The 19,489-nt window shown below is 43.2% G+C and overlaps 1 protein-coding gene across 1 annotated transcript in view; it reads right to left on the bottom strand.

Annotated features, from left to right (window-relative positions):
- Positions 1-12,322, bottom strand: part of ELOVL6 (ELOVL fatty acid elongase 6) — a 120,788-nt gene extending 108,466 nt beyond the window's left edge. The window contains exon 1 of the mRNA XM_075066200.1: positions 12,028-12,322. Within this exon, the coding sequence (XP_074922301.1) occupies positions 12,028-12,116 (89 nt within the window). The 5' untranslated portion in view covers positions 12,117-12,322. The remainder of the gene's footprint in view (positions 1-12,027) is intronic.
- Positions 12,323-19,489: the final 7,167 nt, after the last annotated feature.

The following is a 19,489-nucleotide window of genomic DNA, read 5'->3' as shown; positions in this document are numbered from 1 at the left end:
ACAAAATATGTGAAACCCCTCTCCCCCCCGATCCTAGCTGAGAACGAAGCAGGTAATTCAAAGTGCATGTGTATATGTACAAAATATTAGAATGGATCTTAATGACCAAATATTACCTCCAGGGGGAGGGTTATTGGTGGGGCAAGAAATTCCATGAGTTTCACTTTGCAGTTTCCAACAGATCCTCCCCGCAACCCAGAGGGGTTTGCCGGGGCAGGGATGAGGCAGGGAGCATTGCTTTCAAACCTAGGATCCATGGGGAAGACACACTTCAGTCCTGAGGAGAATAAACCTCTCCACATTGTTCCTTTCCCACCTCTCCCACTCAGGGCATGGCTACACTTACATTTTTGCAGCGCTGGTAGTTACAGCTGTGGTCGTACAGCTGTGTAGGGCCAGCGCTGCAGTGTGTCCACACTGACAGCAACCAGCGCTGCAGTGTGGCCACATTTGCAGCATTGCAGCCTGTTGGGAGTGGTGCATTGTGGGCAGCTATCCAGCGTTCAAGTGGACTGCAACTGCTTTTCAAAAGAGGGGGGTGGGGTGGAGTGTGACAGGGAGCTTGCGGGAGACAGAGAGAGTGGATTTTGGAGCAGACACTGTGACAGCTCCCTGCCTTGCAAGTTCAAAAGAGGGGGGTGGGGTGGGAGTGTGACAGGGAGCGCTCGGGGAGACAGAGAGAGTGGATTTTTGGAGCAGACACTGTGTGACAGCTCCCTGCCTTGCAAATTCTGGCCATTTCCCCCACCCCTCTCTCAATCCTCTTTAAATGTAAAAAGGCTTCAGACCAGATAAGCAGCTTTTCGGACGGACTCCCTCCCCACCCCCCACCGTGCTGTTTGTCTCCTCAAGCACAACAGCTGTGAACATTCCAAAGCCTCGGCTCGCTCATGCAGCAAAGAGCAGCTGTGTTTGTTTTTTTAGATAAGTAGCTCCGGGGAGTACCTTCGGTTTGTTGTATACAGGAATTGTGGGATACCTCCTAATATCCTGGAGGCCAATAACAGCGCTGTGAGTGTCCACACCTGATGAGCAGCGCTGCATCAGCAGCCTGGGATTCGCTACACCCGTAGCGGACCAGGTGTACAGCCAGCGCTGCAGGAAGGGACTTGCAGTGCTGGCTGAGCTCTGTAAGTGTGGACACCTGGTAAGTTGCAGCGCTGTAACCCCCTCACCAGCGCTGCAACTTGCAGGTGTAGCCAAGCCCTCAGACAGCATGACTCCTGTGGAATTCATGTCGCCATTGGCTAATAAACCTAACTTGCAGAAATCCCCTCCCCCTACCCTGCTTCTAGCAGCATTTGCTTAGGTGATGGTATTGGGTAACAGTTTTCAAAAGCACATAAGTGACTTATGAACCTACAACCCATTTTCAAAAGTGATACGGGGTGTTTAGGAGACTGCTCCTAAGTCAGTTTTGCAGATGGAAGCAGGGTCCAAAGTCACTTGGGCACTTTTGAAATGTTGCCCATCGTTATTACTCTATTATTTCTACAGCATTATAAGTGGGAATGGTGCTTTACAGACAAATAGAAGATGAAGTCTTGGCTCTCAGAAACTTAAAAATTAATGACGCCACATGAGGGTTGTGTTCAAACACCATAGGCATGGAGTGAATAGGAGGCCACGGGCTACAGTGGTAAGTTTAAGTTAGCCTAGTTACAGATGTTGACACATATCTTGAGAGTTAGGATTTTTCTTAATTTTCTTCTCAACCCTTTGCAAACACTGGTATTTGCCGCACATGCACACAACTACCTACAAACATCCCCAATAAAGAGACTGTCTCTGAAATGCCATTCACTGTCATTCTTCCCTAGCTCCATCCCTGGCAACTCCAGGTAGCCTTAACCTCGAAGGAGCTCCAGCAGACTGGCCTTTTGCTGAGGGTGCTAGTGGGGTGGAGACAATGCAGTGCACTTTGCACTCCCCCTATTTCTGCATCACCAGAGTATTCTGCTGGATGATGGTGCTCTCCACTCAAGGTGACAAAGAGACGGATTGGTCTCATACTTAGCAATAACTCAGGCAAGGAACATTACCAAAGCAAGCCTCAGTTTCTCTCTGACACACAGACACACCACCACATGAACCGTTAGGTAGAAATGTGGAGATTTGTGTGCGCAGCCATTTATTGGAACTTATACCTTATTCTATTATCATGTTATCATTTCTGGTTTCTGTTTGTTTTTTACACTGTCTAGGACCTACTCCATTTGCCAGGGTCAGAATTTCAGAATCAGGCCTATAATGACAATGACCTGTCTGTGTGATTTTTAGTTTTTTAAGGGCAATAGAAACCTTTTCTTACTTGTTCCGTGCCTACTAAGGTGCTTTGATATAGCACGGTTTTAAATTCATCTTGCACTTGGAAGACAAACCACTAGGATATGTGAAACTATGCTCACCCTATTACCTCATTCTCTTTTCCACCTCCCATGCTACTTGTTTGTTTGATCCACTTGTAAGTTTTTGGGTGAAAGGATTGTTTTTACTGCATGGCTGCACATGGCTTAGCATAATGGTTCCCCCATCCTTCTCTGAGAGCTCTAGTTGGTACTGTAATACACAAATAAACAACAATAATGGATAATGTTGAGTGCATTTGACAAAGGGCTGGGCAAACTATGATGAATGTTGAATATATATTTACAATACAGGAATTGAGTTTATTTAAAGGAACACTGTAATTTTAAAAATCTTAAAACTAAATTCTTGGCCTCACTGTAATTGCTTTACCGGGCTCCAGAGGCATAACATAGCTGTAAAGCTGGCAGATCCACGCTAAAGATTACACTTGTGCAAAGAGAATCCCAAACAGGTGGCACAGCAGCTTTCCAGCATCACCCTTCTCTGTCCCTAGTGCAGGGGGCATTTCTTGAGAATGGTGGAGTCAATGAGGTATCCTTATACTTTGGCCTTTCCTGGCAGTTGGAATGACCTCCGGGAACCATGGAGAGTGGGACACACAAGTTAGAACAACCTTCAGTTTGCTTGACATTAAGTCCTGCAGGGATCTATCCTGGGTTCAGTTCTATTCAATAACTTCATAAGTGATCTGGATAGTGGCATAGAGAGTACACTTATAAAGTTTGCAGCCAATAACAGGCTGGGAGGGATTGCAAAAGCTTTGGAGGACAAGATTAAAATTCAAAATGATCTTGACAAACTGGAGAAATGGTCTGAAACATATAGCATTCACTAACGAGATATGCAAAGTACCATATTTAGGAAGGAATAATCAGTTGCACACTTACAAAATGGAAAATGGCTGCCTAGGAAGGAGTACTGTGGGAAAGGATCTGGGGGGTTATAGTGGATCACAAGCTAAATATGAGTCAACAATGTAATACTATTGTGCAAAAAAAAAAGCAAATATCATTCTGGGGTGTATTAGTAGGAGTGTGATGTTGCAGTCTATATGATTTCATAAAAATTAATAAGTGAATAAAATGTAACTAGAATATGCTTCATGCAAAAGGTCTCTTGTAAGGTATCGTTACAAAGCTTATTATCTACTGAGTGTGATCATCCTATTTGTATAAATGTACCACTCTTGTATCTGAAACTACAAATATGAACTATAACTCTGAGGGCCTATTGTAATTATGCAAAGTGTGGGCCATTAATGGTGGTTTGGAATCTTGATGACTTCCATTAACTAGGACAATTGTCTGCAGATGAGTGTGTTCTACCTGTAAGTCTTCCTGTATATGTGTGTGCTGGCAAGTGAGCAATGAAGTCTTGCAGTTACATGTGATCATGTCACCTGAACTGGAATCCCTCTTTAACCTGGTGTCTTTCCATTGATAAGAAGGGGGTAGAAACCTAAAGAGGGACAAAAGATTCCTGCCTTATGCAAAAGATATATAAAGGAGTGGAACAGAACAAAGTGAAAAGAGGAACCATCATGAAAAATCCCCTGGCTACCACCTGAGCTGGAACAAGAGCTGTACCAGAGGAAAGAATTGTGCCCAGCCTAGAAGGTGTCCAGGCTGAGGAAAAAAACTTACTGAAGCTTCTCTGAGGGTGAGATTATCTGTATTCAGTTTGATTAGACATAGATTTGCACATTTTATTTTATTTTGCTTGGTGATTTACCTTGTTCTGTTTGTTACTACTTGGAACCACTTAAATCCTACTTTCTGTATTTAATAAAATCACTTTTTACTTATTAATTAACTCAGAGTATGTATTAATACCTGGGGGAACAAACAACTGTACATCTCTCTCTATCAGTGTTATAGAGGGTGAACAATTTGAGTTTATCCTGTACACGCTTTGTAAAACGGATTTATTTGGGTTTAGACCCCATTGGCAGTTGGGCATCTGAGTGTTAAAGACAAGCACACTTCTGTTAGCTTCTTTCAGGTGCAGCTTTGAGGCAAATAATTCGTACCCTGGGTCTGTGTTGGAGAAGATGGGAGTGTCTTGCTTAGCAAGATGGGGTGCTGGAGTCCTGAACTGTCAGAGAAAGCAGGGATAGAAGTAGTTTTGGCACATCGGGTGGCAGCTCCCAAAGGGGGTTCTGTGATCCAACCTGTCACAAGGAGTATTGTAAGAAAGACACAAGAAGTTCTTCCACTCTCCTCAGCACAGATAAGGCCTCAACTGGAGTACAGTGTCCAGTTCTGGACACCATACTTTGGGAAAGATGTGTACAAACTGGAGAAAGTCCAGAGGAGTGCAACAAAAGTAATTATAGGTCTAGAAAGCATGACCTCTGAGGAAAGATTGAAAAAACTGGGTTTGTTTAGTCTGGAGAAGAGAAGACTGAGGAGTGACAAGATAACAGTCTTCAAGTAGGTAAAAGATTGTTATAAAGAAGAGGATGATAAATTGTTCTCCTTAGCCAGTGAAGACAGGACAAGTAGTAATAGCGTTAAACTGCAACAAGGAAATTTTAGATTCGGAAAAAACTTCCTAACTGTAAGTGTAGTTATGCACTGAAACAAATTACCCAGGGTGGTTGTGGAATCTCCATCACTAAGAGGTTAGACAAACGCTTGTCACAGAACATCTAGATAATACTTAGTGCTGCCTCAGTGCAGAAAACTGAACTATATGACTTAATGAGGTCCCTTCCAGGCCTACATATCTATGATTCTAATTTATGCCAGAGGATGGGCTCTGCCCAGGATTGTGGGAACACAAAAGTGGCTTAAACACATCTCCGCCCTCCATACATGCCCTCAACCTTCGACCTGGGTTGAGCAGATCAGAAAAACTGGCTCCATATGTGAACAACACATATTTCTTTAGTTGTGGTGCTTATGCAAATTATTAAAAGTAAATGAATTTCAAAAATCCAATTGAGTTATCAACGTTTACACTCTTTATTTTTACAGTTCCCCCAGCTTTGACTCTGAAAAATCAACTGTTAGATTCAAGTTTGTTTGTAATCACACTCAGTGGTACAATGTTACAGTTTCAGACAATAAAGGGTTAAAAACAATTGCACCCATGGGAATTTGTTTTTAAATTGCAGAAACATTTCTGTTGGTCTCAGGTTTACAAATCTGAGTTGCCTGTGCTCATTAAATAAATGACTGGCTTACTGCTCACAGTGTTTCATTTTGTACAAAAGCTTTCTTATTAAACAGCTCTCTTCTATAATATATTCCAAAGAACATTTGTAGCAAAATAACTGACAGAGTTAGGACGAAATGCTGCTCTTACTTATACCTGGAACTCCATCTGGTCTGCAAGGTGTTAAATGAGTTAAGATATTGGCCTAAATATATATATTTGTTTGTTTGTTTGAAACAGAGTAAATCATTTCAGAAATAAGCGAACCTGGAAAAAAGAAACAGTTTGAGAAGCAGCATCTACTGGTAGTATACATCACTATACTAACTGTACAAGGTTCCACAGAACAGACAGGGAAAAAGTTTGTGTGTGATTTTAGGCAAACCCTCTCATGACGTAACCTCACATACATAATCTTCGAGCAGTCAGCACAGACCTCAGGCTTTCCTATTGGTGAACACAGTGTCAGCAGACATCAGAAGATAATTATTATTGGCTAGACAATTACAACAGGAGCAACAGTCATTTAGTGCTGCTGGCGTAAACCTGGCAGTCTGTAGGAGTGCAAGGAAAGAAAGAGTGAGGATTTATTGCTCACTCAGTTAATTTTTACCATTTTTTTCCAATCACTGACCAATTCTGCTACCTCACTGACTGCAGCTGTAAACTAGAAACCCAGCTCTAGAATCTATTTCACAGTACATCTGACTGCAATGCAAATTTCCTTTAAATAAATCATTTATATGTACGTTCTACCTGACACAAAAAAGTAAAAATGTACTAACTCCTTATGCAGCTGTTTAGCTAGAGAAGCAAGAGTCTGCAGATTTTGCTAACTTCCTATATCCCCCTCCCTTTTTTCTTTTCAAGAATTGGAGGGCAGGGGGGACAGGTGGTTGCATAATTTAAGAAATCATCTTAAAAAGTACTGGGCCCAATCTTACTCCCGCTGAAGTCAACGTTCCTAAAGTATAGTCAGAGCAAGGTATAGTTTGTTATTTTTTAAAAAAACCACCAGCTATATGTAAAAAAACATACTTATATCATTAAGTGAAGTAAGATTTTATGATAAAAAGTGGGCCTACTGGCCCTAAAAAGCACTGTGTGATTCTGTAAATTAACTGCTGAGTCAGTAATCTCACCTCCAGTGGGTGGTGCATTGTCAGGTCTTTGTTTGGCAGCCAGAAAAATCATTCTCAATTAATTTTTAAGTGGGAAAGAACCAGAGATTCTGTGAGGACAGCTGGAGGGATGGAGTTACATTATACATACACACATGTTAACAGAAACACAAATATTAGCTCATACAGATCACAAAAACCATCATTCATGTTGCCTGCATTTAAAAACACTATGCTATTTACTACATTGCCAATTTAGCCCAGATTTCAATGGGACTGCATCCGCACAGCACTCCACCCATGGGCCTGATTGCAGGATCAGAGTCTTCATGAAGTAAAATAAGAACATCTGGAGTTAAAACATGGAAGGCCTGATTTGCCATGGTTACTCCCACTATATGTCAGTGGAACTCCATTAATTCCACCCGCCNGCAGCTTGCTGGAGGCATAGCTGGAGAGTGAGAGCATGCCAATAGTGCTTGTTGCTATGAGGATTCTGGATTGCATCACAGTCCATGGGCAGCCCAGGATGGGCCATTGTAGAGGGACATTTTGGTCACTGAAGTGGCCCAGAATCCAGAAGGCATGAAAGGGTGTAAAGCCACTTTTGCCATACTCTCCTGTAGGCTTCAACTTCTGTGCTAAGTCTTTGTATGAATAAAATTCTATAAACTGTTTAGATTCCAAACATGCTATCCAAAATGCAGACACAGTAAATTCCCTAAGTCCATTTCACTCTATCCATTCAGAATAATCATTTAAAGCACTGCAGATTTATCTTATTTAGGTAGCCTGCTAAGATATCAAGATACATTTCTAACATGGAACTGAAATAATAAATGCCATACCTATTTGGTCTTTCTTCTACCTCCATGTTATGGTGATGATGATGTATTCTAACCGAAAAGACTATTGCAGTCTCTAGTATAAGGCCTCCTACCAGTGGAATGTCTTGATTTTTTTTTAAAGCAACAATTTTGCTTATTCCACCGATATTTGCATTTGCTACAAAACCAAACATGTTTATCCCTGAAACATGCTCTTTAATATGCCTATTTTAGGGCCCTTATGTTAATTACACTGGTCCAGACAACTTCACATCAAGCCTATAACAAAGTCAAGAAGCCATTTACTATCCTTCATTTGTGTATAGAAATCCCATTATGTCACTCTGGTGGGAGATAAAGAAGCCTTTCCTCATGCTCTTTACCTACTGAATTTTATCACATAAGTTCTCTTAAAAATTAAAACACTGGAAACACGATTAATTGTTTTCTTAGGGAGGTGAATTTCCTGAACAGGTTTATCATCTACTTTAACTACAAAGAATTTTTACTAGCATTTCCAAGGGAACACTCACAAGGCAGAAAGCATCTCAATGGACATGATTCCATTTCATTTTCAATAATGTTCTCAGACCTGAGCAAATCTCTCCTCCTACAGTTTAATATGAACTAGAAGTCTTAATTCATCAATGCCCTCCAAACAGATGAAGTTAGATTGAGAAGTTCACACATGGATGACCGAATCTCTTCAACTATAAAGTAATAGCATGAAAATGTTTGTCCCCTCCCCTTGAATCTAGAGAGTTGGGAGCTTAATATTATTGGAATTGCACCAGGCAAACCTTTGCAGTAAACTGAGGCAGTTAAGGGGATTTTAATATTATCTAGCACTTATACAACACTTTACATCTTCAAAGCAACGTACAAACATTAGCTTATTAATCTTCAAAGCATCAATCAGGTAGTTATGCAAGCAATATTATCCCTCTGTTACACCTGGGGAAACTGAGGCACACAGTGGTTATGCAATTTCCTCAGTGTGATGGCCACATAATAAAATGCAACAGAACCAAGAAGAGATCACAGGAGCCTGACTTCCAGGCATGAATTAATTCATTAGGCCACACGGTTTCCCTAATGGGCTTATGAAAGTATTTACTGAGGCAACAACTTCCTCCACCCCAGGGTAATCAATTATTTTTTTGTCAAGGTATAATCAAGGTGCAGACTCCAGAGAAAATAATACAAAAATAATAAAATAATGATAATAAGTAAATAAAAAGATTTTGCAGTCTGTTCAAAAGTGACTGGAGGTCCAGATTTGGCCTGCAATCCGCCCGTTGACTATCCCTGCCTCCATCCCTTTACTGAAATGTTACATCATGAGGATAAGTTTCTCCAGGAGCAGAAAGAGAGAACAAAAAGAACAAGAACAAGAGCTACTAACCCTAATAAGACTTTTAAGATCTAAGAAAATAAAAACAAACAAAGGCAAAACAAACAATCAGGCTGAACAGAGTGCCTCAAAAGGTACCCTTCAGGAGCTAATTTCCCCAATCATCTCTCCTGCAGGTGAACAGAGAGCCAAAGCATTTAATGGTTATTTTAATTCATTGGTCATTTTAATTCATTGCTGTTCTAGAAACCACATGTGCCACTGAGCTATCCCAGACGCATCCCTGGTACTCCAGTGAGGGCCTTGGATCATTCGGCCTAGCAAACCCAGGATGTGCAGCCTTAGCTTGTAGCTGGTTCCTATCTCTCATCTATCACCCCCCAGGAAAACAAGGAAGTTACTCACTGAGGTAGCAGGACGAGAAGAGAGATGGCAGGAGATGTGAGAGGAGTGCCTGGTAAAGGAGCGAAGGGATGGGACACAGGATATGAGGGGAAGGATGCAGCACAGAGGCAAATAAATGAGAGGTTTGGGGACAGAGCGCAGCAAAACAAGCAAGCATAGGGGGCAAAGGGAGACGGAAAGAAGGGAGAAAGTCTGGCACAAAGCGGGAGGTAAATGCAGAGGGTGAAGGAATGAAGGGCACAGCGTGCATTGGAAGGCAGGTGCAGAGGGTATGGGATGAGAGGTACAGGAAGCTGGGAGAGAGAAGGGGGTGCAGGACAGGGGAAGGTGGCACAGGGGACAATCACGCACAATCAAACCACAGCAGCAGAGGAGGTGGTGGGAGCCTCCAAGCCTTGCACTGGGGGCTTTGCTTTTCACCTGGCCAGTTTAGTGTTGATTTTATAATGAGTCTCATGATATTTGGTGTGTCTGTTAAAGCTACAGGTCCTGTAAGCATGTGATGAGGTGAGACTTGGCTTTCATTTCCTACACTAAAGAAGTTTCTAGCTGTCTTGGTTGCCCAGAAAAACTGAAGTGACCCAAGTGCAGCCTAAAGGTGGGAGAAACGAGAAGGCACATAGAAAGAACCCAACATTTATTATTAATTAGTTTTAAGTCTCATGAGTCAGGCTACGATTTAGTCATGGAGGTTGCAGAAGTCACGGGATCCATGACTTCCAGTGATCTCTGTGACTTCAGCCTGCGGCGGTCAGGAGCTGTAGGTTCCCCCACCACCTGTGGGGGCAGGGAGCTACAGGGTACCCCTGCTGTCTCTGGCAGCTCCCCAAGCTCCAAGCCACTGCAGGCCCCTGGACCTGTGGGTGACAGGGGTCCCTTGCAGGCTCCAGCTGCTGCAAGTGGCAGGGGCCCCACTCCCAACCCTGGGCAGCAGGGGACCCCGGAGCTCCTAGCCGTTGCACAGCTGCCCCACTGCAGGCAGTGTGGGGATGGCAGATTCCCATTTTTTTCACAGATATTTTTAATAAAAGGACAGGCCATGGCTTCCCAGAATTTTACTTTATTACTGGTGACCTGTCTTGACTTTTACTACAAATATCTGTGAAAAAATCTTAGTCCTACTGCTGGTTTCAAGGCGCTCATCATTTTGGGGGTCCCCACTCATGATTTTTTAAGCTGACAGCTGGCAATTCTGCCATTTCAGGGGTTGCAATGGTTTCTCTTCCTCCCGCCTCCCCAGTCCCTCTCGCACAGCGCTGCTGCTGCTATTGAGGTACCCCAGCCTCTAGCTACTTCCACGGCGAGGAACAGAGCCAGCCGCCTCAGCTCAGCTATGGACACCCCCAGCCCCATGCACCAGAGCAGGGCCCGCTCGCCATCCCCCCAGCCTAGGCCCCGGCGTGAAGCGCCGAGGAAGAAGGAGAGTTAAATGCGGCAGCGAATGGGGCGATGATCTGCCATAGTCCAGCCCTGGGAGGGAGCGGGAGGCGGCGTGGAAGATTTGAAAGGGGAGGCGAGCGAGCACTGGAGAGAGGCGCACGTGTGTGTGTGTCCGAGCGCCCAGGGGATGGCGGCTCTGCAGTCCCGGGCGGCGGTGGCAGCAGGCCAGCCAGCGAGACCCGCCAGCCAGCCGGCCCCTCGGCGCCCGGGAAGAGAGGAAAGCCCCGCTCCCTAAAATCGCAGCAGCAGCAGAGCGTGCGCACTGTCTGCAGCGACCCGGTAGCGTCGCCTGCTCACTCCGTCTCATCAAAGAGAGACAAGGCGGGTGGCGAAAGAGAGTCTCGCCGGCGAGCTCGCGCTCTGTGAATGCCGCCAGCCGCTGTCTGGGCAGACCTCACCACAGGCTTTTTCTGGCTCCAATCCTCCAGCTAGAGGACCCAGCGTTTGTTTGTTCTCACACATCATCCCGGCGAATACACATGCACTTTGCAAATCCCGCCGGGCCACTCCATGCTTTGGCTGGCTGTACCCGCCAGTGCCTGGATTGTCAGGTACCCACCGCAGACATGATGTGCCCTGCATAGGAACTTTTCCTGCACGAGTTCCCCTCCTGCCCCTACGCAGTTTAACTTTTCTCTTTTTCTGATCAATCCAGGTCACTGAAGCTCTCCCCCGATACAGACATGCATAAAAAGTTAATAGGAGCTGGAGGCAGTTTAAGTTGTATTTGAAGCAGGGGACTCGACAGTTCCTTGTGTTTTGTTTTTAACTTGTTCTTCTGCGTTAGACTTGGAAGGAGGTAACTGGAGCAGTGGGAAGGGAGGACGGGGGGAGAGACCCTGAAAGAGGAAATGGGGCACACACACGTACAGAAAGGAGTTGCAAGGAGAAAAGAAGGGCACAAGGGAGATGGCAAAGGTAGGGGTACAACAGCGAACGAGGAAAGAGGAACAAAAGTAAAATGGAAGGAGGTCGCAGGGAATCGTTTTAGCTCATTATAAAAAATATTTTATTAGTGGGAATGCCATCGGTGTTATATAACTTTTTAAAATTAGAAAAACAGAGCAGTCTCTCAATTTTAGTATCTTTGAGCGTTTATTGTGTGGTTTGTTATGTCATTGGAATAATTCACACACACTCTAATGTGCATATGCACACAATATATGTATGTTTATATATACATACACACACACACACCACTGCACCTCATCGGAGCCAGTAATATCCAGAGACTGGCTCAGCGATTACCCTGTAGTCAATTATGTCTAATCCATCCATAGATATAAAACACACATGCTCAGAGAGAGAGCTACAGTAGCTACTGGTAAATACTACATTAACCATCACCTACCAATTCTCTTGCATCCACTGGATGGCTTCATTCTCGTTGAATTGCTTTTCAAATTCGTATTCTTGCAAAGTCAACACTGACATGTTCATTGGACCAATCTTCTGGGGGATGCCTTCCTATGTCTAAAAATAAATATACTATCTAAAGATCTTTTCCCCTGCGTATCTTCCCTTCAATCGCCCCTTTCTCTCTCCCCCTCTCTTTCTGTCTCTCTCAGCTATATCCTTGATTTCGCATTGCTTTTCTCCTCTTCCTATCCTTCTCCACCCGTGTCTGGAGGTCTCCTCCTCTCAGCTTCTGCATCCACCCTGAGAGGAAATGGAGACGTTGCGGTCTTAGTGCCCGTCTGTGTAGAGTTTAGCCTCTGCTTGCTCACTGTGACATGCATATTCCTCCTGCAAGTGCAAACTGTAGCCCCCGAGCTAGAAAATCCTCCACCGTTTAGAACAAGACATGCAAAAACTGGGAAGTAAAATACTCTAGACTAGGTTGCAGCATTAAGGGAATCACTCCTGAGTATCAGCTTCTTCGGCATCTAATCACGTTCACTTCCTTTATGGCTTTGAATGAGACACGCTGCCCAGTTTCCCATTACTGGAAGCTGCTAATGACCTTACCCACGATTTTCACGTTAGAGTGGTAAAAACATATACATCACAGGAAACATTAAGTACTGCTAATACCAGAACAAAGCTTACAGCACATTTTCTTGGAGACTGGATTTGAAACTGAATATTAACATTTCTTTCCTTTGTGACAGGAAATTACCTGGGGGTGAGGGGAAGATCATTAGATCAATTTTCCCAATCAAATTCTCTCCCCCTCCCTTCCCCACTACTACTAATTTGAATAATTTCCTTCAATTAACTTTGCAGATAATCGTTCCTCAGTTAGATTCTGCTCCGGCAGCCTCGGGCACATCCTAACATACATGACTGGCCAGAAAACTCAGCCTGGTTAGTACAGGACCCTAGATACAGCAGTGATGGACACACTATAAATGCCTAGGGTGATAGGGTGGGTAGCACTAAAATAGATATTTATAGTTATGTATGTTACACATCACACATTACCCTTCCCCTCTTCATTTCCCTCACCCCCTACAATTCAGCTGTACCCACAGTTGTACCCACAAAACAATTTAAAGAGATGTCAAGTTAAAAATAATATGTGAAGACAAACTTCCTGAATTATTTTACAAACCCCACTTTTTTTTTCTTTATTAGCACACAATTCCTTCTATGCTGCTTTTCCCCCTCCTTCAGTTTAAGCACTGATACTGGTCACTTTCACTTTTGTAATTAGTCATTTTCACCTCTAGGGTCATGCTCCAATACAAAGGTGCTCTAGTTCTGTGGTTTTTAACCGTTTTTCATTTCTGGCCCCCCTAAAAAAATTTGAATGGGGGTGCGGACCCCTTTGGAAATCTTAGACATAGTCTGCAGACCCCAGGGGACCACAGACCACTGCACTATTTAGAAGTTAAAAGTAAACATTCCCCAGCAGTGTTTGCAACCTATCTCCTCCCCCCCCCCCATCTTTTTTGAATAATTTTAAATCATGGGAATATTTGATTGCTTTTAGGATTCTGATAAAGCCCAAATATCAGGCAGAATTTGACCTGATTGTGTCCTTAGCAGATGAATTTATACAGTTCTTTGGCTGATGGGATGGGTGCAAAGGATAATGATTTTGTGGGCTTCAGGACCCGGAAGACAGCTCTCTCTCTCTCTCTCTGCAGTTGATGAAGCAGACAGGTTCTCTAGCTGAATGTCAAAATGGCCTGCACCATTGAGATCTGAAAAGGGGGACAGGACTCGCGTATAGGGATGTTCAGTAAATTAAACAAAAACACTTAAATATAAGAGTGGGCTGAAGCAACCTTTAAATAAACAAGCAGGGACTGAGATTTAGATCAAGGGCTAGTGTCTAAATGAAATGTTTACTTTATTGTGAAATATTTCAGAAACGTCTAAATAAGTTAGAGGGGATCCACCCCCTATTTTTTCCAGTTTAAATGAACTCTCTCTCCAGATTGTTCTGTAATTGAGGTATGAATGAAGTGATGTCAGACTCAGGAGAGTGTATGTACCTGTGTGTGCTCGAAGGAGGGGAAGCCAGCAGGATGCTCATATGTTAATGCAGTTGCATGTGGCAAGTAAAATCACTGCAGACCAGGTGATCCAGTGGGCATGTGGTTGTAGCTGAACTTTTCTATATTCACCTCTCCCCTACAGAGAGGCACTCACAGACAGGCACCCAAAGCTTTATGATGCTAGGACGTGTGTTGTTTATGTGACTGTTTAGAGTATAATCCACACTGTGGGTCAGGGAATCTAAGTCGCTAGCTGTTTAAACATCATTTTCTCATGATTACTCTTTATGGCACTTGCATGTCCATAGGTTTGTTTTCACGTCTTTCCAGTCTCACCTATCACATCCTGATGTCATTGCCACTGACTTCTTATTAGTTAGACAGCACTATATATGTACTTAGTGTTTTACAATATGACGAAGGGTTTGCAGTCTCACCAGAGAAGGTTTAAAGCAATAGGTTTTGGTACAGAGAAATCTAGTCATAAATGAGCTGATTCCACAAAGACCTGAATGCTCTTAACTTGCATTGAGTTCAATGTGATTAGAATGTGTTCATACTTTGTAGTTTTCAATACTGTCAACCCCAATCAGTCAAAAATCAGGAGTCAGACCTCCCCCCCCCCCCGCTCCACACACACACACACACACACACCAAATCATGAGATATCGACAATCAATATCAGTTTGGGGTTCTTTTTATTTGCTGTCTGGTTTATTATTTTCAAGCTTTTCTCGATTTCTCCCCTGAGGATTAGACATTTACCTTTTTAAAATGAAAACAGAAAGTCTCACATCATCCTCTGGCTCCAGGTGCTTGGACTTTAAGCAAAACACCAAATATCACAAGACATGTTATAACTGAAAGGGTTGACAACACTGAATTATTATTCTTCACTGTAGTCCCTAGAAATCCCAACTAAGAGCAAGCCCATGTTGTGCTGGGACAAGACAGCAAAGGGTGGTAGAAAGGAAATAATATTATTCCCTTTTGATAGATGGGAAACTGAAGCACAGAGTTTAAGGATGGGATTTTCAAAGGTGCCCACTGTTGGCCCAGCTCTACTTCCACTGAAGTCGATGGTAAAACTCCCAGTGGGAGCAGAGTTAGGCCAAATCTACATGCTTTTGAAAATCCCACCCCATGTGACTTGCCCAAGGTCACACAGGAGATACTTGCCAAAGACAGGAATTTAACCTAGATATCCTGAACCTCAGCCCTGTGTCTTGACCACACAACCATAGTTTGGGTACTAAGCACCTCTCAAGATTGGACACAAGAATGGCCCCTACTGAATTAGACCAAAGGTCCATCTAGCCCAGTATCCTGTCTTCCGACCATGGCCAGTGTCAGGTGCCCCAGAGGGAATGAACAGAACAGGTAATCATCAAGTAATCCATTCCCTCTCACTCATTCCCAGCTTCTGGCAAACAGAGGCTAGGGACACCATTCCTGCCCATCCTGGCCAATAGCCACTGATGAACCTATCCTCCTCCAGGAATTTATCTAGTTCTTTTTTGAACCCTGTTATAGTCTTGGTCTTCACAACATCCTCTGGCAAGGAGTTCCACAGGTTGACTGTGTGCTGTGTGAAGAAATATTTCCTTTTATTTGTTTTAAACCTGCTGTCTATTAATTTCATTTAACCCCTAGTTCTTGTGTTATGAGAAGTAGTAAACAACACTTCCTTTTCTACACCCACTCTCAGAATTATTTATCATTTGGATACTGCTATTGCTGTACCTGATACTTTACAACAGATAAGATCTGCTAAGCAAAAAAATAAATAGAATACAATAGCCTTGACTGAGAATGTAAAAGTGTGAACAGGTACAGTAGACAAAGTGGCATAGGGGCTTTATTGCTGTCAGGCTACATGGAACGGATGCATTTTTAGCCCATTCATTAGGAGGCTGTTTCCAAGAGTAAAGGATAGCATGAAAGGAGACAAAAAGAGCAGATAAAACTGAAGACCAGACTGTGGCTGGCACATGCACAAGGGAGTAAAAAGGGCACACTCTGTACAGGGTCACACCGGAACTGCAGTACCTATGCTGTCCTGAATGATGATGGGAGCCCTCCTTGCTAGCATCTCTTGGGGCACACATTACCCCAAAGTGGACATAAGCCATGCTACTCTTTGTCACTCTATTCCACACCAACCAGCAGTGCTGCCTAGACGTGCAAGGGAATGCCTTCCTGAGGAACAATGTCTTCTGGTGCTCCCACTAGGCAGTCCACACTACTCCAAGGCTGGACTGTGTCTAAAAGGCTACATGCAGCCCTAATTGGCTCAACACAATATTGTGTGTATTTTCAATAGGACATTTGTATACTGAAATGTGTTCAAATCAATATCTGATAAAATCTGAAGGCGATCTCTGTAACAAATACTAGTGCATCATTATGGGGTTTAGTATAGTCCTATTTAATGAATAAATCTATCATCTTATGGCAATATCCCAGTTCTGATAGGGTGATCCTGTGTCCTGCAAATATGTTTCCAGCAGCAACATGAATTTTTGCACATTGCTACTATAAAGCTACAGTTATTATGGGGAGACAGCACTCTCTCCATAGGTAAAGTTATTATGGGGAGACAGCACTCTCTCCATAGGTAAGGTTGTACTTTGTTTTTTATGCATAGCCTTATTTTAATTAATAGATTTTCAAGACAGAATGGACCATTATAATCATTTACTCTGACCTCCTGCATTACACAGGCCACAGAACCTCACCTAATAATTTCTTAATCAACACTAGAAATCCTTTTTGAGCTAAAACCACCACAATGCCCCTAATTTTGCCCAAACAAAACCAATCCATCTACAATGTCTCATGTGATATTCCTGGGGGAATTCTGCACCAGTGCACATAGCAGAATTTTGCAGAAATTAATTTCCCCCACAGAAATGGGCTGCAGTACTGCTGGCCGCTATTAGGGGCTGCTGGACCCATCAGAAGCCAGCTCGCACATAGAAGACATGGCAGCTGTAGTTCTCTGCCTGCCCTGAAGGAAGGTGGTGGTATGCAAGAAATGCCATGCAAGCCCAGGCAACCCAGCCTCAGGACATTTCTCCATCTGAGAGGTAGGGATTGTGGGTATCTGGGTTGTGGGGTTGGGGTACTGCAGCTGGGCTCTTGGGGGAAGGGAATGCGCGTGTCTGGGCTGGGGGGAGCCTGCAGGTGGGCTCTTTGGGGAAGGGTCATGGGTGTCTGGCCCCTCAGCTGGGCTCTGGCAGGGGAGGGGTCAGAGAAACAGGAACTAGGTTGTCATAGGGGTTTCTTTAACTCTCTACTTCTGGGGAAATTTGTGGTGTGTCTGTATTGTTACAGACATCCTTGCTGACAGGTATTTTGAAATAAATTACCACAGTAATTGAAACTGGTGTGATTATGTAGTGTTATTTTGACAAATAGTATTTGTGGAATTTTGCAGAATTTTAAAATATTGTTCATAGAATTTTTAATTTTTTGGCACAGAATTTCCCCAGGAGTAATGTGAGGTCACTGATTGATAAGACTTGTCTGTGTAATAACATTGGGGTGGAGGAGGGAGGGTTCAAACAAATTGTTAGCTGTGACAATTTGAAGTATCAGTAATCTTCACTTTTGGAAACGTTTTCTAACTTTGATTATGAGGTGGGGGAAAAAAAGACAATTTGGATTAAGATTTGGTTTAATGGGCTGCCCTCTGGAATGAGATGGGCCTTTCATGAAAATTTGCCAAGAATTTGGCAAGTCTGTGAAATTTGCAGATCAGATGGGAGTGGGGGGGATTAAAAAAAAGTCTGAAGTTGCAGATGAGCTGGAAGGTTATATGAGGTTTAGGATGTCTGCACCCTTAGACTGGAGGGAGAATGCTTAAAGTCCGTATCACAGCTGGCAAGATACATGGGAGAAAGAGGAAGGCTCTAAAATGCAGTAAGAAAAACAATGGCAGGGACTCCTGTAGGGATTTCTGTAATGGTAACAGCCACCACAGGTATTTCTACCCAGGAAATAACTCTTGCAGAGACCCCTGTGAGGATTATAATCACTGCAGCCTGCAACCCTCTAGGAATCCCAGCAGTATTTAGAACCTGTGCAAGAGTTCTTGTGGTGGATATAACAGCCACAACATTTCAAACTGAGTTGAAATTTGTGCAGGAAACACTGGGATAGTGCAAGCTAATAAACTCCATTGGGATTCTCACGTTTTCTAAAACTAGCAGGAAGTTCTGCAGGTTTTTATAAATCTCACAGGACTCCTGCAAAGGTTAAAAGATCTGCAAGGAATCTTTCTGCAGTTACTGTCAGATCTCCACACAGACTTCTTGAAGATTTTTTATTCCACATGAAGTCCTGGCAGTTTATAAAATTCATACAAATTCTGGACATTTACAAAGTCTGCATGGACTCTAGCAAAATAAATAAATAAAAAATAATAGAGAAATTCTCATATAAAAACTTAACTGAACTGGAGTTAAAGTTGTAAATACATATTACATTCCTCCCCCTCCCCCCCCCCCCCCCAAAAATGCTAACAGAATGGTAAGGCTACTAAGTCAAGCACTCAGACTTAGGAAATGCCAAAATTAAGGTTACCTATGTAACCTTAATTCTGCCCCCTTGTCTGTATGCATTATGATACAGTCTGTAACTCCATACTTACATACTATTTTTTCCATGGGACCCCTGCCTTATTCAGTGAATGGGAAATTATTCAATATTTCTTTTTATACTCCTTATTCAGTGTGTAACCACAGGCCTTATTTAATTAACACCGTCCAAACCTTGCACTGAACACAAGATTATTTACATCCTCATGGGTGGTTTCTGGTGCTCCTACCATGTGAGTGCTTCACAGACATTAATGATTTCATCTTCAAAACACCCCTGTGAGATGAGGGGGTATCATTATCCCCATTTTAGAGATGGGGAACTAAGGCACAGAGAGGTTAAGGCCAAAGGGCCAGATTTTCAGAAGAGCTTAAAGGTGCAGATAGGCACCTAATGGGATTTTCAAAAGTGTGGAGGCAGTTTAGCCACTTAACACACATTACTAATCAAAGACTTTACCCTCCTCCATCTTCCCACTGTAGCCGAAATACCACAATATGTGCACATTTTACCTTCTACACACTCCAGATCCTGTGTGCTCTGCGGCAAACAGGACACAAATTCTTCAGCAAGGTCCCTGGATTCTGTAACTCTGGTATGGTTGTCTGGAAATTCTTTGGGAGCTTTAAGTTAAACACTGGAGGTTTGCAATGAGTTAGACATGAAAATGAATGATACAACTAGCACAGTAACCTCTGTGTTATTAAATTCAATGCATTTTACACTGTCCTCACAATTTCCATTTTCAATAGGCCACAGATTTTT

This window comes from Chelonoidis abingdonii, chromosome 5 (genome assembly GCF_003597395.2).
Source record: "Chelonoidis abingdonii isolate Lonesome George chromosome 5, CheloAbing_2.0, whole genome shotgun sequence".
In the NCBI taxonomy this organism is placed as follows: domain Eukaryota; kingdom Metazoa; phylum Chordata; order Testudines; family Testudinidae; genus Chelonoidis; species Chelonoidis abingdonii.
Note: the sequence above shows the minus strand (reverse complement) of the source record. Positions and strands in the feature narration are given on the sequence as shown.